Source organism: Orcinus orca, chromosome 8, assembly GCF_937001465.1.
Source record: "Orcinus orca chromosome 8, mOrcOrc1.1, whole genome shotgun sequence".
Classification (NCBI taxonomy): domain Eukaryota; kingdom Metazoa; phylum Chordata; class Mammalia; order Artiodactyla; family Delphinidae; genus Orcinus; species Orcinus orca.
Window position 1 is genome coordinate 23354994 of NC_064566.1, and position 27021 is coordinate 23382014.

The following is a 27021-nucleotide window of genomic DNA, read 5'->3' on the forward strand; positions in this document are numbered from 1 at the left end:
GAGGTGCCTCTGCCGGGGCCACATGGCCAGCTTTCCCTGCAGGTCAGCACCTAGGCATCCTGGCTTCCTTCTCAGAAAGCTGATCGCCCTGCTGTCCTGTAGGTGGAGCAAGAGGCTGTCTCTGGGGAGCGAATTCGAGGGTCACTGGGACTGAAAACTGAGAGGGGAGGGGTGAGGGAGACGGCAGGAGCGATAGCACGTGGGGACGTGGCAGCTGGACTGGGGTATGGGCGAAGCGAGGGGACTGACGTTCGCAGGGCACTTGCCCCCACTTTCTGCGTGGTGTTGGCAAGTCACTCTCTCTGACTCTCCATTTCATGAAGTTACACGTCCAATCCTTTCATTTCCTAAGCATTTCTTTTTGAGGCGCCCTTGTGTCTGTCCCAGGACTATGCTAGGCATGGGGGCTGTCCCACCCCAGCCCTCACAGTCTGTAAACAAATGCAGTGCTATCAGGAGCGAAAGTGTTGGCGCTGATGCCAAAACGAGCTTGTCAAAAGGAGACTGTCTGGCTTAACTTTCCGGGATTTCAGTGAGCTTGGAACCTTCCGAGAGTGTCATCCCAGGGCTTCTCTGGCTCTGACGTTAGACTGGTTTGTATCCAGTTTGGATCCCTTATGGACCACTCACTGGTTATCTAATCGTGGGCTGCCTCCTCCACTTCTCAAGATTCATCTGTAAAGCGGGCATGTGGTTGGCATTTCTCCTGTAGATCGTTGTGAGGATTCAATGAGATTGCGCACGTAGGCACGATGGTACGCGCCATATGCTTTATCATGTGAGCCGCTGTCATCATTAATGGCCGGGGGTGGAGTGCTAAGCGGCTCAGTAGAAAACACCCCACAGGGGAGAGAGACTCCCCATTGTGTGGGTGACTCCAGTTTGCTCACTTTACTCCCCATCCACCCTCCGGGTTCACTCCCCCACCCATAATAACCCCCATCCACTGTTAGAATGGTGTCCCAAGACAAGACATTTGGTCATAAGCTGGGAGAAATGGGAAATCTATGTGGAAGAAGTATGTTGATCCATGCAAGCGAGATTTCTAAGGATTTGAATGAGAGCTGTTTAGAAAAGGTTGAGCTCACTTCACCATCTAGGAGATCAAATGCCCTTGTCTCTTTGATAGGGGCATCAGATAAAATACAGGGTGCCCAGTTTCATGTGAATTTCAGATAAACAACAAATAATTTTCAAGTGTTAAGTATGTCCCAAATATTGCATGGGATATACTTGTACTAAAAAATGTTTTTCTGAAATTCAGATTTTACCTGGGAGTGCTTTTTGTTTGTTCTAAATTTGGTAACCGTTCTCCTTACTTATCCAGAATGGTGGAGAAACAGAGGCGGAGGGAGAAGGATTGCCTGACCAGTGAAAAGTGTCTTTTTCTTTGACCTGGCAGGAAGCAGAGAGTGAGGGAAGAGATAAGCTGACCGGGTTGCCAGGCAACAGAAGATCAATAAACATTGCTGATAACCAGTGAGAGGCGAGAGGAGGAAGGAGTGAGGAGAAGATAGGAGAGTTCCTCTGAGAAGGAGGGTTTGCAGATATCCTCAGCATCCAACCCTGAGTGGCTCTTCTCTCCCACTCTCCAGATATCTGTGACCCTTTCAGGCATTCCCAAATCCCCTTGCCCCACAGACCCTATGGTCAAAGTGGCCCCACTATTTTCTACTGTGGCCATGAGTAATGGGGCCAGAGCTTTGGGGTGAATCATTCAGAAGACTTTTGTGGTCATTTCCAGAGTTCTGGTGGATTCTGGGAAGTCACATGACCTTTGGCTGTACCAGGGAGTTTCAACACAATTCACGACTCTCTCAACCCCAGTGACCAAGTCTAAGAGGGCTTTGTTCAAATGAAACACCCCTGTTCCAGCGACTTCAATGAGGCAGTGTTTACAGAGGGAAATGCACAAGCTGGCTGTGGGTTTCCAAGTGCAAATTGAAGCTCTGGAAAGCTAAGGGAAGTTAGATTGTTGAGAAACTTCCCATTTACAAATCATGGCTGAAATAAGGTTCTTTCCATTGTCTTCCAAGGGCAGAGATGGTGGCCTTTTTTTTTTTTTTTTTTGGTTTTGGTTTGTTTTTTGGCTTTGGAAAGTCCCAAGGATCAAGCATTGCAAGAGTGAAGATAAAAATCCTGGCTCTGGCCCCCCACTTCTTTAAAGACTCATTTCTTTATCCCCAAAACCTCCAGACTGCTCCGGGCTCTACTTCAATCCCAACCACTTAAATCAACTCCTGTGAGAGACAGCTCCTTTCAACATCTCTCTCTTACACTCATAGAGATGGCCCGTTTCTGGTGACCCTGCCAGGGAAGCTATTTTATTCTAGTTCTTGGGGACCTTGAGACCTTGAACATTTTCTCTTAAAATTTCCAAATGGAATTAACCAAGTGATACTAGCTATTCTCAGCCAGAATGTTCCCAGATTATTGCTCACCACACACCTAGCAAACTCCTCTCCATGGACTTGACGAGAGCCTGAATTTGATTTCCTCCATTACCACGGAACTAGGTCACTCTCTTCTGTCACTCTGATTCTAGGTCATGCTAATTCTCACTAAGCCTTTGTGTTTATGGCCAATAACTCACTTATAAGTCACTAGTTAAGCTTTCTGGCCAAGAGCTAAAAAGGGGAAATATTAACTACCGAGGATTAACAATTTCAGTGCAAGTGCTAGATTTCTTTTGCTGAGGGTAGCAAAGGGTAGTTGAACAGTCTGGGTTGACGTGTGCTTGGTGTGGGAGGTGAGTGGTTTCGGTGACTAGAGAAAAGGTAAAAGCAGAGGTTTAGAAAGAATTTTCCCCTAAGAGAATCATATTATAATGCTATCATTTACTTTGATACAGCTCAAGACTGCAGGCATAAAAGGACGGACGCAATAGGAAATTGGATGGAATAGGGAGGGACCGGAAATGAAGTCTGCCAAACTGGGACAGGGTAGGTGTAAGGAGAGGAGGGAGAGAGAGGGAAGAGTGGATGGCCCGTACTGCAGGTCAGAGAAAAAGTCAGATGGGCAAGCAAGGGCCTGTTGCCAAGGGGACAATGACATTGATTTATAGTCCATGCAAGCCTTCAGCGTTGGAGCCCCAAGATTGGCAATAACAGATTGGGAGCTGGGGGGCGCATGACGACTGGTTATCAGAAATCCAGAGAGCCTTCAGGCAGTAACAGGGACATCCGTTAGCCATGTAGTGTGCCCCAGTCCCTGGGAGGGTCTGGGTGAGACTCCAGGGTGAGAGGCTGAGGAAGAGGGGTGGGACAGAGTGGAGCCAGAGAAAATATTCTGGGGAGAGAGAAGCCAGGTCTTGCCTTGGAGGAGCTACCGTATCAGGCAGGTTCCCTGGACAGATACTCAGGGAATGAGGTAAAAGGTAACATAGAAATAAGACCCAAGGTTGGCTGTTGGGCTTGGTCCAGGACCTAGTGCAATTTGATGCCAGCATCAAGAGGTGGGGACAGGGTTCCTCAAATCCTCCTGGCCTGGGATTAGATTGAGCCTGGGGGCTGGGGGGAGGGGGGCTGCATTTAGATGGAAGTCAAGGGATATCAAGTGAAGGGAGAAGAGGGCCAAGGGGCTAGGAAGTGACAAAGACTATGTTCTCACTTTATGATCCTGAAAAAAAAAACCACAATAAAAAAGAAAGCATTCTAACCATTTTGACCATGGAAACAATGATGATGAATTAATAAATAACAGGTTAAATCCAAACAAATTGGGTCATTTGGGGTTTCCCAACTGTTTTGGATTTTTCATTGCTTTCCCTTGGATTTTTCGAGATTCTTCCTCCTTCTCCAATTAGGCACACAGCAACAGGAGAAATATTTTATGTTTAGGATTTTCCTAGAGTGAAACACCAGCCACGCATTAACTTGGGATAACACCGAACTAATACAGACATAACCCTGGCAGAGACTGAATTGGCTAATTGGTCTCTGCTAGTCTAATATTGGCTCCAAAGTTTGCATGATAATCCCCAAGTCCCAACAAGCCTTCCTTCTTTAATCTATGTACTAATGGAATCTGCTTCCACATGATTTCGTAAGTGAGGAGGAGAGAGAAGGGAGTACTTTTCAGTTTGGAATGAAAATGAATTCCTTTTCTGCAAGGAACTAACCTGCTTACAGTTCAACTTGCTTGTGTGGAAAGTATTCAGGAAAGCCATAATCATCCGGGGGAGAAGTGTGAAACGTAATGCTTTTGTCTTTTAATGCCTAATTCGTAGGGTAACAGGTGGTAAGAATGTGGCTCCACACACGGGGGATAGTAACGAACAAGGGAGAAGAAACACATACTTGGTAATTTGTCCTTCTGTGTCCTGTGATTCACCCAACAGGTCTGATAGGGTTTTTCATTGCTTTTGGCATTGCCATGGGGAAGATGGGCGAGCAGGCCAAGCTGATGGTGGAATTCTTCAACATTTTGAATGAGATTGTAATGAAGCTAGTGATCATGATCATGTGGTAAGTGGGCTTGTTCTTACTTCACGGTGGTGGCGTGTGAGATGGCCTTGGGGTCGCCAGAGGACACTGGAGCCCTCCCAGCAGGAAAGAGTGGGCAGGCATGAACCAAGCAAAGGGCTCTCCAGAAAGACTTTGAGAAAGGGATGCAAATCTCTTTTTTGGAGCTTTCACTAGAAACTGGGCTGGAAAACTATAGCCTGTGGGCCAGATCTTATCTGCCGTTTGTTTTGTATGGCCCGTGAATTAAGAATGGGTTTTATGTTTTTATTTGACTGAAAAAAAAAATCAAAAGAGAAGTAATATTCCACCACACGTGAAAATGATGTGAAATTCACATCCAGTGCCCATAAATAGTTTTGTTGCAACCCAACCATACCTATTTGTTCATGTATTGTCAAGGGTTACTTTTGTGCAAAAGGACAGAGTTGAGTAGCTGTGACCAAGACTGCGTAGCCTGTAAAGCCTAAAATATTTAGTACTTGGCCCCTTACATAAAAAGGGATGGCCCCTTCCATCCCTGCCCTGGAAGAAAAGACGTTAAAAAAAAAAAGAAAGAAAGAAAGAAAGGACAGAAAAGCTGAAAAAACCAATTAGTAATCCTGAAGGTGAGCGGTATCAGGATACACTACACCAAGACAGGGCCAAGATCTCAGGAATAGGGCATGACCCAGGGTGTCTGGGAGAACCATTGCGCCAGTATTCTGGTGTCCAAAAGCAATGCACCTTAGACCTGGGTTACTCGTGACTCATATAAAAAGAAAAGGCAGTTCTCAGGCCGTGCAAGAAAAAGTGAAATCACAAAAGATTAGAATTGTAAGTGCTCTTGGAAATCTGGCCCCACTCTCTGGTTTTACAGCGGAGAAAACTGGTCCAGAGACACTAAATCCTGATTCTTCAACATCATCGTGACCACCATCATCATAAAAACTATCTTTTATTAATTTCCTCTTATCTGCCAAGAGCCATGAGAGTGCTTCATACCTATCAAATGTAATCCCCACAACCCTGCAAAGATGGTGTTATGGTCCCCATGGGACAGAAAAGGCAACTGAGGCTCACTGAGGTGAGTTAACTTGCTTAAGAGTGTAGAGCTAGGGAGAGGAAGAGCTGGGGTTTATGCTGATATCAAAACCTTGGATATGTAAGCGGGTGGGGGTTTTTTGTTGTTGTTTGAATCATGTAAGCAATATTGTCTCCACTTCATTTCATGTGTGTTTATGGTCAGTGGTTCTGAAGTATAGGGTAGCCAGAGTATAGGTGTTCTCTCCTTCACTAAGGAAATTGTGTCACCTCCAGTCACTGGAAACTTCTCGTGTCCGGTATCTATCAGACAGAAAGATTTTTACATACGTCCATTTCAGACCCCTATGACGGTCCCGTATGCCTGCCTAGGAATAAGGCCAAACCACGTGTGTGCTCTATTTGCCACAGGAATTCCGCGTTACAGATTCCCTGTGCTCCCCACCAGCCTCCCCACTCCGCCTCTGGTCCTCCTCCGATTCCATGTGTCTTCCCCTGAAATTCCACCTTCGTTCTCTCTTCTTCCTTTCCTTGACCCTTACTCCCAACTTACAAGGGCACAATCTGTTCTCGACTTGTATTTTATCTCCAAACATGATGATGTGCCTGTAGTAAATTCTTATTAAAACTTGAGCGAGGGGCTCGCTGAAGGCCCCAGGGTCCTAGATCAAGAAGATGTTTCCCGTGATTTCACGAACCGTATTTAATAGGTCTGGCTGGTGTTGGTCATTGCTTTCTTGTACTTTAGAAACATGGAAAGGATGCTAGTGCAATAGTGTGTTCTTTTCGATTATTGTACTGATTCTTCAACTTCCCAGTCAATGCTAGATTTCTGAATATTTCTTTTGTGTGAAGATTTAAAGTCACACACGAGGTCATGCTGTAAAAATATTTTTAAATCCATTCTGAGCTTGCTGAGAGATTAATAAATGGTAATACGTGAAGCAGAATAGGCCTCTTGGTTTTAAACCTTAGGATCTGCCTTCATTTCCTAAAATTCCTAGCAGAGTGAGCACCCTAGCTCTAAATATGCAGTCCATTTTTCTGTATAATGACGCCAGCGATGTGGGTAATGTATGAAGATTCCTTCCTTTATCCATACCACTGTCATTTCCACTGAGCCCTTGGAGCAGAGGGAATCTTCTAGGAAATCAGATGAGTCATGGGATAAAGTGTAGCCTCCCTTCTCTGCAGGGATGGAGTGGGTGTGGATCGAGAAGTTTCCTCTTCACTGAAACCAAATCTCCTAAAGATTTAGCATCATATCCCAGGAGATGAAGAGCAATTGTGAGTCAGGAATAAGGCCTATGGAACAGTTTCTGACAGCTGTTGGGTTACCTCATCTAGGCTAACAGTCCGGAGGGTGTAATATGACGTGAGATGCCAATCCTACATATTTCTTTCATTCCTTAGCTGCCTCATCAACAAGTGAAAACGATGTGTGTGAGAAGGTTCTGGATAAAACAACCAACCACTCCTTAACTGACACTCTCAAAGCTTAAATCATCAGAGTTCTTTCATAGTCTTCTCTACGTGGTAGTAAGAAGGGTAGTAATAGCAAAATGCATCTTTGAGGAGATTACTATTATTCTAACAATAATTATTATAAAATTATAACAGAATTATTAAATTCTTGCTATATGCTCAATACTTTTTCAATTACTGTCCTGTACCTATTATCGAGAAGATAATAATATTATAATTATTATTAAATCACAACTAAGATTTACCAGATTCCTGCTGTATGCTTAATACTATTCCAATACTTTACATGCATTGACTCATTTATTTTTCACAATAATACCTAGCAAAAATAGGTACTTTGGTGAGCCCTATTTTCCAGAGGAGAAAACTAAGCACAGAGATTAACTCATTGCACAGCCTAAGTAATTGGAATTATAGAGAAGCATTACCTTAATCAACTTCCATCTGACCTCAGACTGGATTGAACCCAGGATCCTCCTCTTACTAGCTGTGTGACTTTAGGTAAGTTAGAAACACTCTAAACCCCTCGTCCTGATCTGTGAAATGGATTGATCATAGAATCCATATCATAGGGTTGCTGTGAGAATTAAGTGAAATTGTGACCAATAGTTATGGAGCATTTCCTATGTGCCAGGACCTGTCTGAGCATTTTGTATGAACTAGCATTATTATTGTTGTTACACTGTAATTACCATTATTATCAATTCAATCTGTAACCCTTTGCTTCTCTGTATTTGTGAATTCCTTAAGAATCCCGCAAAGCCCTCTGTTTTTGTTCTTGTTTTTTTTGCGGTACGTGGGCCTCTCACTGCTGTGGCCTCTCCCGTTATGGAGCACAGGCTCCGGACGCGCAGGCCCAGCGGCCACGGCTCACGGGCCCAGCCGCTCTGCGGCATGCGGGATCCTCCTGGACCGGGGCATGAACCCGTGTCCCCTGCATCGGCAGGCGGACTCCCAACCACCGTGCCACCAGGGAAGGCCCCGCAAAGCCCTCTGAATCACAAAAAAATAAGAAAAACCTTCATTTCGGTGTGATTTTCATATCCTCATTTTTTCACAAAGTACTTTAAAACATGTGTTTCAAAATTTGCAAAACTTAAATAGAAAGTAAAACTTTTCATAATCTCACCACCATAGAAACATAAAGTGAGAAGTGAAATCTCTGCTCACTCTTTCAATTCTCCCTCCCAGTTAACCCACCACCACCACCATCCATCCATCCACCAGTCCACCCATCCATCCATTCATTCCTTCACTTCCTAAATACTTTTGAGCACCTCTGCCATGCTGACAACAATTTTAGGCACTGGTGATATAATGGAGCCTGGAGGCTCCATGAACTGACTTTCACTCTATCCTGATGAAAAGTTCTAATCCTCATATGGTAACTCCCAGCAAAAGTCACTCCTTGGATAGCCAGAACCTTTCCCTAAGTGGACTGGGAATACGGAGATTTGTGTTACTTCCTTACCCTGAGTACCGAGAGCACCTTAGGTAACTCTTGGAATGTATGTTTAAGTCTTTATTTTTTTTATTTTTATTTTTTTTTTGCGGTACGCAGGCCTCTCACTCTTGTGGCCTCTCCCGTTGCGGAGCACAGGTTCCGGACGCGCAGGCTCAGCAGCCATGGCTCACGGGCCCAGCCGCTCCGCGGCATGTGGCATCTTCCCGGACCGGGGCACGAACCCATGTCCCCTGCATCAGCAGGCGGACTCTCAACCACTGCGCCACCAGGGAAGCCCATGTTTAAGTCTTTATTGACAGACTTCCGTCTCTAAGTTCTCTCGAAATCTGTCCCAAACTGGCAGAGTGGTGTTGCTGTTGGCAACATGTGGGACAGAACCAGAGTGGCTTTATGGCAGGACTGAGAAAGTCCCTCCACTTACCTCCACTCCAGGTGTCTGGCCCACCCTCTGTCCTATGCCTGAAAGTCCCAAATTTATCACTTTAGTGGGTTAAAACCAAAGGCCTTGAATAAGATGCAGCTAAATAAAGTAAATGGTTTCCAAAGACTAACCAAGGACTATCTGTATTTCATCAGCTGCAGATCAGATTTTATTCCTGGAAACATTGATTTATTTGGAAACATTGATTTCCAAACACATCAGAATTACCCAGGAACTTGTTTGAAATATAAATGTCCCAAGGCCAGCTCCAGGAAATTCTAACTCGATAGGTATGTGGTGGGTCCAGGGGATCCATGTTGTCTCAGGCAGGCCAGGTGATTCTGAGGCAGAAGTCTGTGGATGCACTGACTGAGTTCAGGGTATGTTAGTGCTGTGGACGAGTCTGTTTGTGGAGTAGAGAGCAGACCTGAGGGGGCATCTTTGCTGGAACCTTAGGATGACAGGACTGAGGCGCAAAGTGGGCAGAGGCAAGGATGGGTGATGCAACAGTAAGAAAAAGATGCCACAGGCCAGTCCTGGATGAATCAGTGGCTTTGAAAATGAAGCCCAGAGCTGAGGATATAGGCAGTCTCAGGGCAGCAAGGGAGCCATTCCCTCTCCCAGCTCTGTAGTTATGTCCTTCTAACTTAGAAACTGGTCCAACAATTACTGGCCATCACTTGGCTTCAGAACACTCAAGGGAGCTCTCAGCCTCTTTATGCACTTTAGTTTATGGCTTTGTTTGCTTCATCTCAGAAACTTTAAATGGTGACTTTGAGCCCTGAACATTTGCCTTTTCTTTTCCATTGAGTATATTTTCAACAAGGTAATTCGTTCATATGGAAACCCAGGAACTCAGAAGCTCCAGCTTAAGGAGGAGGCTTAAGGAGGCTTAAGCTACCTGCTTTGAAAACAGGTGCAGGGAAGTCATGACCCTAAAAAACATCATAGAACAAAGTCTCTTTCCCTGTCCTAATTAAGGCTCATTCTAGCTCCAGAGACCAAAGTGTTTGGGTTAACTAGGGCCCCTGCTTGCCATATTTATTTACCCTAACACTCTACCTTCCGGCCTTTGAATGACACTGTCCGTTGATAGTGGGGACTCAGGTTTCTCCCAGTGAGCTGAGTGCTCTGGAGATAACCTGTCACCTCTCTCTAACATTGGGCTCCGGCAGATGTGTCCTCCAGGGGTCTCTATAGCTGGTCTTGCTTGGCAAAGAGCCTTGAACACATTTTCTCTCCATTCTACAAATCGCTTGTCCTAGAAGAGCAGGAAGATTGAATGGCACCCAAAACAGCTCGTATTTGCGTTTTTCTGGACATCTTTAAGGGGCGACTGGTGCTTGGGAAAGAATTAGTCTCCTGGTTTATGAAGCTGGATGCTTGTTGGTTTTATCAGAAAGTGCATTCTGCTTAGCTGTTTACAATCGCAGGGAACACAGAGCTGGCCCCTGAGACCACCCGACTCATCTATGAGATGTTGTGACTATGGGCACAGCAAGATAATATAAAATGGTGGGAAAGCCGAAGGTTTAATGACTTGACTCCCTAATTCCCGGGAAAGCAGCCCTCAAACATCGCCAGGCTTCACCTCCAGGAATGGAGAAACGGAGACTACAGGCTAGATGCTCCTCAGGGAGAGTAGCCACGCTCACGTAACTGACACTAACTACTTAGTGTCAGTTACAAATCAGCTCTTTCAGGAGAAGATTCCTCTTGAAAAAATAGTTTGCGCATAAAAACATGCGCAGTTGGGTGGCAGTAGCCTTAGAAAACCTCTTCAACTCAGACTTGACTCATTACGCATAGGTGATGAGGGGACATGGGGTAGATGTGTGAAAATAGAACCTGCAAGGGACTCCTGTGTCAGAAGTCAGAGAACTAATGGCACTGACAGGGATGGGGGAGGGACTTTTGATAGCACGTACCTATGCATGTTCAAAAACTTAATCCTCACAGCAATCCCATGAGGTTGCAGGTAGCCTCTCTACGCCTCGACTTGCACATCTGTAAAACGGGAATAAGTCACTAACCAAGGTCATATAGCTGGTAAGTGGCTGGACAAGCTCCATGTCTCGTGTAATCATGTATATGACTCTCGTCTACTCATGGCTTTGCTTTAACCCAGGAAGTGCTTTTGCTCCAAACAACTGAAAAAACAAAAGCCACCCAATCTTCTTGCTGGCCCTCTCTTTTTCCTGACTCCCCTCCCCAGGCTGGGAGCGTGACTTCATTTGCCCCACAGTCTTTCTTTCAAATATGTTCATAATTCTTAATAAGGTGTCCACGTTCCCACAAACATTTTCATTTCAGTCAGGAGTGTTACAGGCTGAACAAGTTCATGCTCTAACACCACCGGATTAGGCAATAAAAAAAGGGTGTTGCCAAACAAAAAGTATACCCAAGACGAGAGAGAGCGTGGTTAGCTGACTCAAGAGTGAGGACAACAGTAGATTGTTTCCAAGCATGCTATAAAATAATAATAATATAGAAATATAAAATAAGTCTATTTTAGGATAGATTGGTAGAGAACAAATTGTCTGCTGATGTACAGAAAGCTACAATTGCTCCTTCAAGGAAGTGGTTTGGTTGGCAGGGATGAAAACCCCCAGTGGCAGAGTTTCACAGATCTGAGATTCTTCTCCTCCTCCTTCCTGTTTTCATGGTCTTGGGCCAGTTATTTAACTTTTCCAAACCTCAATTTCCTCGTTTGCCAAACAGGCATAATGATTCCTTGGTTTTAGGGTTTTTGTAAGAATTAAGTGTGTGGATGTGTCCCCATATTCTTGAAACACGATGGATGGCAGCCAGCGTTACTCTTGGAGTAGGTATGGAAAGAAACACTTTCAGACTTGGAAGAATAAAACCACATTTTTCTAAACATGCTTCTTGGCTCAGATGGTTTTCTTGTTTGGGCAGCTCTCTCCCTCTCTCTCTCTCTCTCTCTCTCTCTCTCTCTCTCTCTCTCAATGTATTTCCTAGATTCCTTCCAAGGCAAAAACAAAGCACTATCTACAAACACCAGTGTTTGTAAATTGGTGAAACTCTAATGAGCTTTCTGAGAAGCTCTAAGTTTATTCTCAATTTTCAAGGAAGGAGATCTGGAACAGAGAAATCAAATAAGATTCTCAAAGATGTAACCTGGGTGTCTCTCAACTTTTATCTTGGTGCTTACTTAAGAGGTGGTAAATCATGTCTCCTTTAGCCCTAAACAATTACCTGAGCAACCAAGTTTGCCTTGGGATTTTTCATCAAAGCGGGGGCTACCAGGTCCATAGGAAATATTTCAGATAATGCAGTTAGTCGGAAGCAAAATATAGCATCTATTGAATCTCATAGTCCTCTTTTGGCAACACTCTACAAGAATGCAAAGGGTTTTCCTCAGGGTGTGGTATGAAGGAGGGCCCTGATTTAAATTCTGAATCCCATCACCAGCTCTTCAATGCTTTTTTTTTTCTTTTATGTTTTTCAGGTACTCTCCCCTAGGTATCGCCTGCCTAATTTGTGGGAAGATCATTGCCATCAAGGACTTAGAAGTGGTTGCTAGACAACTGGGGATGTACATGATCACGGTGATTGTCGGCCTCATCATCCATGGGGGCATCTTTCTCCCCTTGATTTACTTTCTAGTGACCAGGAAAAACCCTTTCTCTTTTTTTGCTGGAATTTTCCAAGCTTGGATCACTGCCCTGGGTACCGCTTCCAGGTAGAGAACACAAGAAATCACTGTTGTTTCTCTCTGCTCATTCCTTTTCCTTCTTTGTCACTTCCTCTTTTTCAAAACCTTCCCATCACAGCGTTCAGTGAGAACACTTTTCACATATTTTTAAAATATTTTTGAAAAAGTGGAACATTTTAGATTCTTCACTCCTTTTAGGAACTTTTAAGCTTTCTGATGAACTTTTTGCTGGTATGTAGCTGTCTTGGAACTATGATCTCATATTGTTTCCCAGGTGAATACATGCTATTCATCTCTAGACATAATTTGCCACATATAGCATCAGTTCAGTTTTAAATGTTTTCCAAAAGGGTGTAACAGGATGTTATTTTATTTAAGAAATTCTCTCACCTGTGATTTGAGAAAGGCTATTATATCACTGTACTGGAATAATTTTTCAAAAGTAGGAGAACAAGGTTTTGCAGGGTAAACGGTAGGTTAGGTGAGATTTTTCAAACAAACCGGAAATCAGACAAGTCTTTGAACCTGTAATGGAACTACTCTGCCCCATTGACTTTGAGGAAAGTCAAGTTGGCATTGATTTGACTTAACATTGACCGAGAGTCAGTTCCTTCTTCATTACCTAGTCCCAGTTCCTCCCAGAGGCCAGTGAGGACTCGAGATGTGCAAGCAAAAAAACCTCTTTTTTTTTTTTTGATATCATCTTGGACTGAATTTAGCAAAAATAAAACCAACAACCCAACAAAAACAGATACATAAGAAACAGCCAGCAATGTAGAATTTCAAAGACTAAAAGAGTTTTATTCTTTCAGCCTGCAATAGTTGCTTTTATTTCTGCACGTGTATCCTTGGGTCACAAAACAAAGACTGAGGCCATAAAGCAGGTGGCAGGGAGGCAAGTAAACTCTGTAACCCATAGCTCAGCGTTATCTCTGGAGTCACAGGTTGGCAGGTCCTTGTTACAGAACCCATGACCACTCACTGCCAAGGAGGCAGCCGCACTGTGACACAGGGAGACTGCTTTTTTTTTTTTTTCCCAAAACTACTGAGCAGTCAGTCAGGTTTTTCTTAAGTGACCTAACAGGCCAATAGTGGTGACAACCTGGGAAAGCCAAATTATATTTCCATCTTGCAAATCAGTGAGAATTCTGTACTAGTAGAACGAGAGGTTTCAGAAAAAGCGAAAATCTATACAATTCGGGAGATCTAGATTCTGCATTCAGTTTCCCAAGATGAAGGGAAACACTTCAACATTTTCTTTTTCCTTCTTGGTCCTATACATTTCTTATCGCTAAGTATCTCTATCCATAAAGATTTTCTCATTTTGGTGAAAAAGTTAACTTTTTTTTCAAAAATAAAAACAATCATGTTTAGTTTTATTTTTGTTTTCTGGTTATGAGCATGGTATTTGGTCATTATGAAAAAGTTCAGTGTATAAAATTTTGGAGGAAGAAGAATGGGCAACACCACTGATAACTGGTAGTAACCTTTTTGTTAATCTTTACAGTTATGTACATTTCCAGTTCTTATTATGTATAGATATTGTACACTGCTATTTTCACTGGTCAACATATCATAAAAGTTATGTTATATCTATTAATATAGCTCTTACTATATCTATTACTACATATCTATTACTACTATTTTTAAACTTCATAATAATATACTGTAGGTACTACAATACATCCCCCACCCCAAATGTACATTTAAACCTTGTCTATTAAACAGGGCAGTGACAAGCATCCTTGTAAATACATTTCTGCAAGGATGTTTGGTGATCCCCTCGGGATAAATTTCTAGAAGTGGAATTTCTGAATCCAGTGGTAAGCACCCTGATGGTTTTGAAACATGTCACCAGATTACTATTTAGAAAAGTACACTCATTTATGTACCCACAAACTGGGTACGAGTGTGCCTTTATCCACCTGCTCATCAACACTGAACATTATCTGTCACTTTAATACTTTCAAATCCTATTGGTGAAAAGTGATCTCACTGAATTTGCATTATTTTGATTACTAGTGAGGGGAAACATCTTTTTTATGTTCTTTTTGACCATCCTTCCCTCCCCTCTTCTGCCCTGTGAATTGTTTGTGAGCTTAATTTCCTGTTGGGGTGTTTATCCTTTCCTGATTGGTTTTCAGCTCTCTACATGTATAGAAATATCAATTCATGTGTCATATGTTGTAAATAGTGTCCCCCTTCACTTGACATTTGTCTTAAAAACTTTCAGCGCTTTTTTTTTTTTTTTTTGTGGTACGCGGGCTCTCACTGCTGTGGCCTCTCCCGTTGCGGAGCACAGGCACAGCGGCCATGGCTCACGGGCCCAGCTGCTCTGCGGCATGTGGGATCTTCCCGGACCGGGGCACGAACCCGTGTCCCCTGCATCGGCAGGCGGACTCTCAACCACTGCGCCACCAGAGAAGCCCTTACAGTGCTTTTTGCCACTAGCAGGTTTTAATTTGTATGTAGTCAAAGTCGTCAGTGTTTTCCTTTGGTATTTAGAACTTTGATTTTGCTTAGGGATATCTTTTCTGCCAAAGATTATAAAATATAACTTTATATTTTCTTCCAATACCTTTATGGTTTTGATACTACACTATATCAAAATATTATCATTATCTTTTCTTTTGAATGACTAGACAATTATCCTAGCCCCTTTATAAGACAAAGGTAAATCTTAAAAGCATAGGGGAAACCCAAAATCATATTTAAATCAAAGACAAATTCTTGGGTTATCTGACCAAGACCACAAACATTAGACTCATATCTCCCCCTTGCCCTGTATTTCATCTGAAAAAAAAATATGGTTTTAATCTTTGGTTAAAATGTGGCTCTTGCCTAGATGCGGAATTTCTTTTTAAAAAAAGTCACTGTAGCAGGAGTCACGTACTAAGAATTAACTCAGGGTTTATTTGCCCTTATGACCACAGGGGAAAAGCCCTGGGACAGCCAGCGCTAAATATACTTTCCACCTCCTCAGACGTTGGACTGAATGGGGATGTGCAGGGGAAGGGTTGACCCCATTTTCTCAATAGGCACAGAGGCTGGTGTCAGGGCAGCTGAATGGAGTGGGGATGGCCTGCGACACGTCTCTCTGCATCCCTCTGACTTCCGAGTGCGCTGTTAAAACTAATCTGGATAAAAACAAGAAGAATCTCAAGTACCAGACAGTTATTATTCGTTTGAAGACTGTCATATGGCCACTGAGGCAGGAACCAAAAAACAATGTCAGAATGTCAGCCTGTCAACACAGGAAAGAGTTAAAATTCTCAAGTCCCAGTTTGGACTGATGGGGTACATATGGATTTTTAAGACACAAAGCCTGTCCAGTAGTGACATTAAGAATATTTTCATGCCTTACCAGTTGTTTCTTCCAATCTGTTGAATTGTCTAAAGACCCTTTGATGACACTGTGGGAAAATGAATGCAGTAATAATAATGGATATGTTCCAGTCCTCCCAGCAGTGTCCTTAGATTCATACCGATGAGAATTCAGCTGCCAACCATAGCCTTGCTGCCATTTCAGACTAGTCATGGTGTCCTGGTAACCTCAAAGGGGTCTTAGGAAAGGGCTGGGAGTGTGTGAGAGAGGAATAAAGGGACACTAACTTCTCATTAAAACAGCTGGGGCAGCAAGCCAGGTACGATGGCAGCCCAGCATGTGAATGAGGCCAGACTCCAACTTTTCTCCCTGGGTTTATAAGGCTTTAGTAATGAGAGATCTCCAAGCATCCATTTCTTCTCCCCACCTAAGACCAAAGAGGAGGCATGAGAAAGACCCTTGACCTAAAATCACAAAGAATGTTCCAGTAAGATGACTCTGGTTTCCCTAACGTTGTTAATAGGGCTTGTGGTTCCGTGGGTTGATAACATGCAGATCTAGGAGACCCTAATTTTAGAACTTTAGGGACTTTTATGGTTCTGCGTGGGCCCTGGAATCTGCATTTTACTTAGCGTGCCTGAAGCTGACGGTCCTGTCCCACTCTCTGAGAAACTGACACCTCTGCAGATGTCTTTGTCCAGCTTGGCTGGAGCCCTAATTCTGACAAGTAGAAGGAGGGAGCTATGACTAAGGCTATAAATGCAAGAGAGAAAAATGTGCTGTCTGCACTGGGGACAGTTTGCTAACGTTTGAATAAGAGAAAAGAGAATGGACCACAAGGTACTCCCATGGCAGTTGGAATGTTCTACATTGCTTTCCATATCGCTTAAACTTTGAAGCAAATCCGCCTGCCCTCCCATCACCTCTATCCACATGGAAATAATATTCTGGCTTTCAGCAACACTTACTCTTATAGGTCTCCTGTTTTAGAAGGCACAGAACATGTCAGGAGTTCTGGCCTTTGAGATTGATTCATATGGTCGTGAATTCCCATCCCATGCCTGGGAGGAGTGGGGGTGAAGTCACTCCATGTTGGGTCTTTGATTAGCTCCAGAGCACAGGCTTTTCTGCCCTATGTCATTGGAGAGACTGTAGAATTGGCAATGACCATTTATCAGGGAGTTGGACTGTCTGTGAGGGTCCCCAGTGAATTGCTAGAAGCTTGAACTCTTGCTAAATGGTCATTAACATAGTTGTCCAGCCTCCTCAACATTAGCAGGCCCAGCTCAGGGCAATTCCCAGGGGCTAGATACAACCCATGTAGTCATCTTGTTGGAAACAGTGTTTCTAGCATGAAATTATGGGTCATTCAAGAATTCCTCATTCCATCTTACTGTTGATAGCTGATCCTTTTCTGACACTTTATTTTGGCAGCCCAATTGATGTGGGCAATCACATGGGCTTCAATATTTAATCCAAGATGGAAACAATGACCAAAGGGAAAGGAGAACTTGAAGCTCTGAGTAGATCTCAAAAGCTAGAACCAACAAAAATATTTTGCTGACTATTACCATGTTAATAAGATTGTATTTGAGACCCCAAATCAATGGGCTTTTTTTTCTTTATTATTAGAATTAAATTTTATTTGGATTTTATTTTTTAAATTTTTACTGGAGTACAGAACTCTACTCAATACTCTGTAATGGCCTATATGGCAAATCGATGGTTTTTAATTTAGCTCCAGACACTGCTTTTTTCAAGTCACATTGATTGGAACAAAAGAACGAAAGCTTTGTGGTGGCATTTTGGTTTGTGCTTTGTCTTGCTTCTCTAAAATGGACATAACTCTTGTCTCTCTCTCTCTCTTTGCCCCTTAGTGCCGGAACTTTGCCCGTCACCTTCCGTTGCCTAGAAGAAAATCTGGGGATTGATAAGCGTGTAACCAGATTTGTCCTACCAGTTGGAGCAACCATTAACATGGACGGTACAGCCCTTTATGAAGCCGTAGCCGCCATCTTTATAGCCCAGATGAATGGTGTCATCCTAGATGGAGGCCAGATTGTGACCGTAAGGTGAGTGAAATGGGTGGTGTGAAGCACTGAAACAACTTTTGACCTTATCCCCTTCCACGCTAACTCCATTTCACAGAGGCCACTTGAACTGCTGTTCTCCAGTTAGAAGAATGGTGAGGGAAGTAAAGGAGAAGAGGAACTACTGGCAGGCTCAAAGGGAAGATTGGTTCAGAAGGAATCAGGCTCATACTAATGCCTTATGTTTGTATTGCCCATGTGAAATTGCTTCAGAAATTTGATTTTTAACAATCCTGTGACATTGCAAGGCAGTTATTTCTATTATTTAATAGATGAGGAAGCACAGGCTTCAAGGGGCATGGTAGTTTGTCTGAGGCTGTAATACCATCAGTAACGAGCCAGCAGGGCTGTCACTGGGGCCAACATCAACTGACTCTGGATCCAGTTTCTCTTTCATTAAAATATGTTCCCTTCAGCATTCCAAGGAGTGACGGCAAAAATGATGAAATACAGGGAGGAAGAGATTCCTCAATATAGCATAACATTATATTACAAATAAACAGCAAATATTTTCTGTTGTTTTTACTAAAGGTATTTTTACCATATGTATTCATCATTTTAAAAAATTCAGAAAGAATACTTTTCCAAGACGTCACTAAAAACACATTGCTTCTCTGCAAACTTAAAGATCACACCTACTTACATATATTAATTTATCTAATCCTCACAACCACCCTATGAGGTATGTACTTGTCTCAGTCAGCTCGGGCTGCTGTAACAAAATACCATAGACTATGGCTCAAACAGCAGATGTTTACTTCTCACAGTTCTGGAGGCTGGGAAGTCCAAGATTAAGGGGCCGGCGGGTTCAGCTCCTGGTGAATGTCCTCTTCCTGGCTTGTATATGACTGCCTTCTAGATGTTTGCTCACATGGCCCTACCTTGGTGCATGGAGAGAGAGAGCAAGCTCTCTTACATCTCTGCTTATAAGGGCACTAATCCCATCATGAGGGCTCTACCTTCATGACCTAATTACTTCCCAAGGCTGTATCTCCAAACACCATCACACTGGAGGTGAGGGCTTGAACAAATGAATTCAGGGGGGACACAACTCAGCCCATAGCAGTACTGTAGGGGAGCCTCAGTTTCCTGTATAATGGGTACAATAATCACATATTCTAGTGTGGCTGAGAGCATAGTCACCTGTCAATAAATGTTAGCTACTAGTATTATTACTATTACTGATGCTTAATAAAATACAGTACTCCTAGGATATGAAAGAAAAATGTGACTATGATATAGTGAGTGCTGTGATGTTGCTCAGTGGAAAACATGCTTTGGGTCAGATTATCAAGCCATCTAAGTCCTGTCCTAACAGATTGCATGTGAGACTGCCAATCTCCCTTGCTTTAAAATTCAAAGACAAATAGAGCTTCTTAATGGCCCTGAATTCTCCCCATTGATGAAGCAACCATGCTTCGCATCAAGCTCACACCAGTAGATGAGGACTTAGAGGTGGGAGGATGTACCAGGGAGTGACCAGGTGGTTGAGACTGTGCTTGAATTATTTAAATTTATCCTTTATCTTAACAATGATACGACTGAGAATTTTCACTGGACAAAGGATAAAGTTGGCCAAATATATTTAATACTTGTGCCCCTGGCAACTTCAGCTGAATCTGCCATATCTGTACATGTCACAAGGGCTGTCTCTGGGGGGACCGCCCCCTCTCCATGGAGTGTATGTAGTTCAATGTCTTCAATTTAGTCAGAAAAATATAGCCAAGTTCAGCTTCATTGCTGTGCTTCCAAGTACATTCCTCATCTTTTCACTTCCCTGCAGGCAAGAGAACAGTGGCCAGGAATTCTCAGCAAATTCATTAAGTCATAGCGTTTTCAATGTGAGGAGGAATCAAGGGACATCAAAAGCCAGTGTGGTATTGGAATCAAGCAGACAAGTGTTCAAATCCCAGCAGACCATGTTCAAGCTGTGTGACCCTAAGTTTCTCCACCCTTCCAATCAGTGGTACTACCGTATGTACCTTGCAGGGTTACTGTGACATTCTGCTGTGATTAATGTGTGTGTGGTAACTTGTACAACATCCAGGAACCAGCCATAGGGAAATGAGTCAGGGAAGGACAGGAAAAGCAGGAGGGGATAAAAGGACAGGGGGAGATCACCGCCCAGGGAGCATTTACAGGACTTACAATGCCCCAGACACTCCACCTGTGGTCAGGTGTAATTGGGATGGAGGAACAGAAAGAGAAACAGCCACCAGGAAGATTTCTTTATAGGATTTTGTCTCACACAACCAAGGGGTAACAAGACAATGTGGCCACAGTACACAGGGATGTGTAAGAGTGACTCATGTAACAGAAGCAACTGATGTAAACAAAATTGCCTAGGCCAAGATCATTGGAACTTGGGAAGCTCCCCTTCCCTGGTGTTCTATCCATCTTGGGAAAATGACTGAGAATTCCCACCTGCCAACTCTCAGGACTAGGGATGTTTTCATTGCAAAGCAGCTCCAGTTGCAATGTGCTGGCCTCTTCTAAGTGCTTTATTTCTGAGCTCCTGATGCCTCTACAAGTGAGACACCATTGTTATCTTCTTTTCTACAGATAAGAAAATCAAGGCACAAAGAGGTTAAGTAAGTTGCCCAAAGTCATGTGGTTAAGTGGCAGAGTTGGGATTTGAACCTAGGTCATTCAACTCTAGAACCTTCACTGATAACCACTACACACTACTACCTCCTATGACCTAGATGGATCTCCCACCAAAATGGAGTTCTTTAAACCCTGACAACAACTCCACGTTAATGGAGCAGGGGAAAAGCAAAGATGGGTTCTAGATCCCACCTAGGGGAAGTGTCTATTCTGTGAAAGCCTAAATGTGGGAAGGATGGCAATGTGGAAAAACCAGTGCAAAACACAAAACCTCCCAGGACCTTTCTTTCCTCATATGTAAGAGTAGGTAAATTTGGGTTCCTCTTGACCGTAAGACCAGGATTCTGAGCTTGGACACACCAGTTGGCAAACCAGTTTGGGAGTCTGATTCTTAGTTTCAAACCCGAAGACCTACCAAAAAAAGTCTGGAATCATATAACCACAAAGAAAGCAGCCCCTTTTTTCTTTTCAGCAGCTAGAAAAGCAAGTTGCAAATCCATGTTTTCATAAGCCTCCTTCCATTTAGAAATGATGATACCTTTTATAATTAACATCCAGAAAAGAGGAGAAAAAGTCACTGCCCTTTGCTGGACCACAGAGGCCCTCTGGTGTCTAGACAGGGCCCTTGAACCCTAGATGAAACCCTCTTCCGGAGACGACTTCAAAATGGTGCTGGGTATGCCCTAGGCATTGCTTGGAAAGCAAGGGATGAGATGCTTCAGAAGGAAAGCCTCCTGTTATTTTATTGTCATGTCTTGGCACCCTCTTTCTGAATAATGTATCTTCCAGCCCATGGTGGAACGTCCAGGCATCTGAACCTTAATGCCCTTTGGAATTCTTTTGATTTGCTCTCCCGATGTCCACTCAGTTGAGTCTGGATACTCGCTGTTATGAGTTCTCATGTTAACCTTGGCAACCTTCTCAGACTCTTGCCACGCAGACTAGAAGTCTCTGCTTCTCACAGAGACGTAAAGGGGTGAGCAGAAATGAATGCCGTGGTGTTCCTGTGGAAGGATGAAGGGTGACTTGCTTTTCTTCTTTAATATTTCCTTGCCTGCTTTTACAGCCATGCTTACCTTGTTTGAGCCCTGTGGTATATTCAGTGAACTGGATGTCATGATGAGGGTAAGACTCTCATCTATGAATTTATGAGTTTCCACCAAGGTTAAGCAGCATCCAAATAGACCCTATTTCCTGGGTCTTGGTCCTCCAGATTTCTTTATTCCTTGGGAGGAGAAGGGGATTTTATGATTGCCGGCAGAAATGAGAGCCGAGAATTGCCTGCCAGGGATGGTTTTGCCAAGACCACTGTCTCTTCCCTTGACCCGGCCTTTTCTGTTCTCACAGCCTCACGGCCACGCTGGCCAGCGTTGGGGCAGCCAGTATCCCCAGCGCCGGGCTCGTCACCATGCTCCTCATTCTGACGGCCGTGGGCTTGCCGACCGAGGACATCAGCCTGCTGGTGGCTGTGGACTGGCTGCTGTAAGTGTCTGTGTGTGTGCTTCTGCTGGGGATGTGAACACTGCCTCCCAGGGGTGGACAAGATGCAGGGCTGCAGCCAGGATCTTCACCAATCCCCCTGAGAACTCCCCTGTTTCCCTCCTCCTTTCTTCCTTCCAACATCTGCTGAGTGCTTATTTGGGAACCAGAGAAGGAAAAGAATCTTTGAGGGCTTCAGAGTCTAGCGGAGGAAGCAGGTAAATTATAAGACAAAGTTAAAAGCAACGCTATAATGGGGGCTGCCCTGGTGGCGCAGTGGTTGAGAGTCCGCCTGCCGATGCAGGGGACACGGGTTCGTGCCCCGGTCTGGGAAGATCCCACATGCGGCGGAGCGGCTGGGCCCGTGAGCCATGGCCGCTGAGCCTGCGCATCCGGAGTCTGTGCTATAAGGGACCCATACCAAAGCAGGCAAAGGATCTCAAAGCACTATGCTGAGTGAACGAAGCACAAAGGAATATATACTGTATGATTCCATTTCTGTGATGCTCTAGGAAAGACAATATAATCTCTAGCAATAGAAAGAGATCATGGTTGCCTGGGCCCAGAAGTAGAGGCATGAGGATTGACTGGGAAGGGCACAAAGAAAGCTTTAGGAGGAATAGAAATGTTCCACGTACACAGGTATGCACAGGTGTCCACATTTGTCGAAACTCACCATACCACACGCTTAAAATGGGTACATTTTATTGTATGTAAATTACACTTCAACAAAGTAGATTTTAAAAGAGCACACACGTAGAAGAATAGCGACGGAGACAGACACACATCCCAGACTAGGATGGAAGGGCAGAGTGGAGAAGTCAGAAAACAAGGAAGATGGCTGCTGAGTTTGAGGGCCTACGATGCGCCAGCTGCTGCGTGGAGCCCTTCGCCGCTGCCTCTAGCAACCGCCATTTTATAGGTAAGAAGCCTGAGGTTTAGGGAGAACGAGTGGGGACTGGGCCCTAGGCCCGCTTGGCTTTGGAGGCCACCAGTTCATAATCACGGCCGCATTCAAGCTTCTAAAGGCAGTGACAGCTGAGCTGGATCGTAACGGGTAAGTAGAAGTTACCCAGGTGTCCATAACTGTGTTGGGGGCAATAGGACTTTCTGGTCAAGGCCAGCCCGCACAAAGGCACTGAGGCAACAAATCGTATGGGGACCTATGAGTGGTTTGATATTGTTGGAGCACAAAGTGTAAGGCAAGGAGTGGCAAAAGGTGAGGCAAGATGGACAGCCTTGAGGCCATGCAGAGATGCTTGAACTTGACAGTGTCTACATAGCCCAGCTCCCTTTCCCAGTGAAGGGCATTGTCCTAGTGTGGGACTCTCAGCCCATTCCCAAAGGTGGGTCAGTCTAGCCAGATGGTCCCCCAAAAGGAGGTTGGAATCAATTCTTGCTAAGGTCTCACTGGGGCTCTGATATTCTATGGGACGTACACTGATACTTCCGGTCCAGCACTGGAGCTAAGTGACAGGAGCTGGGGGATGCCATTGGCTTCAAAGTCAGAGGCTCGGAGTAACAAGTGCAGAGATCCAAGGCCAAAGTGCTCACACTTATTTTCTTTTTATTACCCTACATTCCATTAGCAATCTTTCTGACATTTATTGACAAAGCTTTTAAGAGCCAGAAGCCACATTTTATGGACTTGAGTTTCCTCGATGCTAAAACAATTTGCACTCTTCTACAACCACCCTTCCAAAGAGAGAAACGTGCAAGTGACTGAAGGGAAGAAGGACATCTGGGAAGGCTAGAAGGAAGCCTGGTCTTTCCAGAAAGCTTGCTTGCTGTTGAAGTTTAGGTTAGAACTGAGAAGTGCACTGAATCTGTTCAACTCAGGAGGGCTGCGAGGAAGGGCACGGATCTTCCTGACTGGTTCTTCCGTCACCAGAGAAATGCTCTGGAAATGCCTTTAGTGGGAAGGTGACGAGCAAAGGAAATGACTCTTATCTCTCCCTGCCTGTCTCAGGCAGGGGTGGCGGGGTCCTCAGCGCCACCTTGGTTGCTCTCTGTGCCCTACGCTGGCCCCAAGGGGCAATCTTTCTCATGAGGTCCATTCAGACGGGGCAGTCCTGGGGGCAGCTGAGATTCGGTGGCAGTGAATCGTGGAAGGATTTGGAGGGAATAGGATGGAGACAGAGGGGTGGGGTTGGATTTGGTTAGGAGGAGGACAAAGAGGATATGAAGACAGTGGCAACCGCTTGGGGACAGAGCACACAGCAGGAGCTCAATAAATGCATGCTAAAAGTCACCCACAGAGCTGCTGCGTGATAACCAGGGGCCTTTCTACACATGAAGAAAGACAGAGGAAGCTATTAAAGTCCCAGCTGCTTCCCTTGTGGCTTCGGCTTACTGAGCCCCCTGCCTCTTTGCCCCTTGAACTTTCGTTGTCATCGAGGGTCCTTTGCCTGCTCCAACTACGTTGCCTATTCTCTTCTTGGGCTTGTTGCTGAGGCTTGAAATCCACCATTAGAGATTCATCTCTTTAACAGTTATTATTATAGATGCTGCCTCCATTATAATGCAAATGCATTTAAGTGGAAAAATGTACTTGTGTTATCAGGAATGAAGGAAAGGAGCAGATATTTGGTGGTACCACCATGCTTTTTTTTTTTTTTTAACATCTTTATTGGAGTATAATTGCTTTACAATGGTGTGTTAGTTTCTGCTTTATAACAAAGTGAATCAGTTATACATAAACATATGTTCCCATATCTCTTCCCTCTTGCATCTCCCTCCCTCCCTCCCTCCCTCCCTCCCTATCCCACCCCTCTAGGCGGTCACAAAGCCCCAAGCTGATCTCCCTGTGCTATGTGGCTGCTTCCCACTAGCTATCTATTTTACGTTTGGTAGCGTATATATGTCCATGCCTCTCTCTCGCTTTGTCACAGCTTACCCTTCCCCCTCCCCATCCATGCTCTTTACATCAGTTTAAAGTTAATCCTTAAAGATCACTATGGTGTGTTTAACAGATGAGGAAACTGGGCATCAAAAGGCACAGGGGAGCTTGTGTGGCCAGGTCAGGGCCCTTCACGCCACCGCACACAGCATCCTAGTTGGTACCCAGCAGATCTAACAGTGGGGAGGAGGAACAGAGGGGTCCAGAGTCAGAGACGTTGGGGAAAACAGACCGATTCGGGTCACCCCCGGTTCTACATGCTAATCAGAGAATTTTTTGTTTGACCTGGTTTTTCCCCTCTCCCAGGACTAAAACAAAACAAAACAAACAGGTTAATTGGGGACAAATGGGATACAATCAAGGTCTCAGCCACTCTTAGAATTCAAGTCCTCCAGCCCCACCCCCCCAGGTCATTCACTGTGGGCCCTGTCTTTCTGACAGTCATGTGCTTCCAAGCCTGTTGGAGGAGAGTCACCTCATGAAACATTCAAGACCCTGTCTCCTCCTGACCTAAATGTTAGCGAATGGGCGCTCAGGTGCTCACACTTGCACCCAGAGCAGGGCGTCTCAACTCCGGGGCTGAAACGTGCTGGCAGAACAACAAGAAAATGATGATACATTTGGATTAACTCTACTGATGAAATTGCATTTGAGAAAACTCTACCCCAGGCTGCAGCTGGAAAGGGAAGAGTGATTGAAGGCTCGCCTCGAGTTCTGGGGTCTGATCTCAGATGGAAAGAGGCCCCGTGATCAAGGGAAGAAAGGCAGAGGCAGGAGCCCTGGGTCTGAGCTCTGCACCTGGTCGCTGTGGGGCTGCGGGCGAGTTACTCACTCTCTGGATTCAGCTGTGTCGTGTGTACAATGGGAACAGTAACTTACCGGCTTGAAAGCACAGTCTAGACCCCATGCCCTTGAGTGCCCTTCTAGTTTTAAGACCCAGACTAGGCTTCTGCTGGTGATGGATGTTTGTATACAATAAACATGAACGTTCCTTTTCAGAAGCAAAGAAGAAGGGAGGGTAGAGGATCCTGGGAAAGTGTGCATAGGGGTCTGTAGCTAGGTCAGATCTGCTTTGAATTAGGAATGGTTCCACATTCTTTGTCACCAGCAAGAGGAGTTCTGGAAACACGCTCTTGGTCATGGGCGCCGTGGCTGTTGGGTGCCCATCAGCGTGTGAGTGGGGCAGGGGCATGAGTTGAGAGAGGGGGTGCAGGGATTCCCTGGTGACACGTAGTCTGTGGAGGGAGAGCAGAGACAAAGAACAGGGGGGCGTTTCTTTTCCTCCCCAGGCAAGGTTTGTAAGCTTTCAATTTGTAAGCTTTCAACTTTTCAATTTAAAACCAAACAAAGCCCGCAGTGACATTTAACGTGCCAGAGTGTTTGCCAGCTGCTGGAGATCAGCCAGCCTCATTACTGCCCGCCGAGCCCTGGACGTTTTTCAATGAACAGGCTTAGCTGCTCTGTAAATGTCATGGTGGAAACCAAGATTCTGAGCCCTGAAAAGTATCTGAGTCCTAGAACACCGGATGGGTGGGGCTGGTAAAAACAGAACCTTCCCCAGAATCTAAGAAGCCCTTTGTAACAGGAGTCCTTGGCAGGTGTTTATGAGATCTTGTGACACCCCTCTCTCTCTGAAGGATTCAGGATGGAAGGAGAACTGTGGGCCAATACCAGGAAGAGATGATAAATAACTGGGTCTGGGAAAAGGAAAGCCAAGTGCATCTATGGCCCACTTATCACATGGGACTGCTAGTGAGATTGTTCCTGGGGACATATTTGCTCATGAGGGGGTATACTTGAGACGGCACTTATAAGGAAGCCTGAGGGCGCCTCCACCCTGCAGCGGGCACTCAGAGGCTCCCTCATTAGCCTCCCAGGATGGAATGGAGCATTGGTTCGCAAACTCGAGCGTGCACCAAAACCTCCTGGAGATTCAGGAGATCTGGGGAGGGGCCCGAGAAGTAGCTTTTCTAACAGGTTCCCAGGGGATGCTGATGATTGGTCCAGGGACCTGACTTCCAGAAGCAATGGACCAGAATTAGGGAGCAGCAGCTCCTGACTGTAGTATATGAGCATCTCTACTCT

General features: G+C 44.8%; 1 protein-coding gene across 3 annotated transcripts in view; it reads left to right on the plus strand.

Annotated features, from left to right (window-relative positions):
* SLC1A2 (solute carrier family 1 member 2) overlaps positions 1-27021 on the plus strand; it is a 150312-nt gene that overhangs the window by 101514 nt on the left and 21777 nt on the right. For all 3 annotated transcript variants that reach the window (XM_004264008.3, XM_033410674.2, XM_049712960.1), the window contains 4 exons: positions 4340-4466; positions 12330-12563; positions 17739-17933; positions 21906-22040. In XM_004264008.3, the coding sequence (XP_004264056.2) occupies positions 4340-4466; positions 12330-12563; positions 17739-17933; positions 21906-22040 (691 nt within the window). The remainder of the gene's footprint in view (positions 1-4339; positions 4467-12329; positions 12564-17738; positions 17934-21905; positions 22041-27021) is intronic.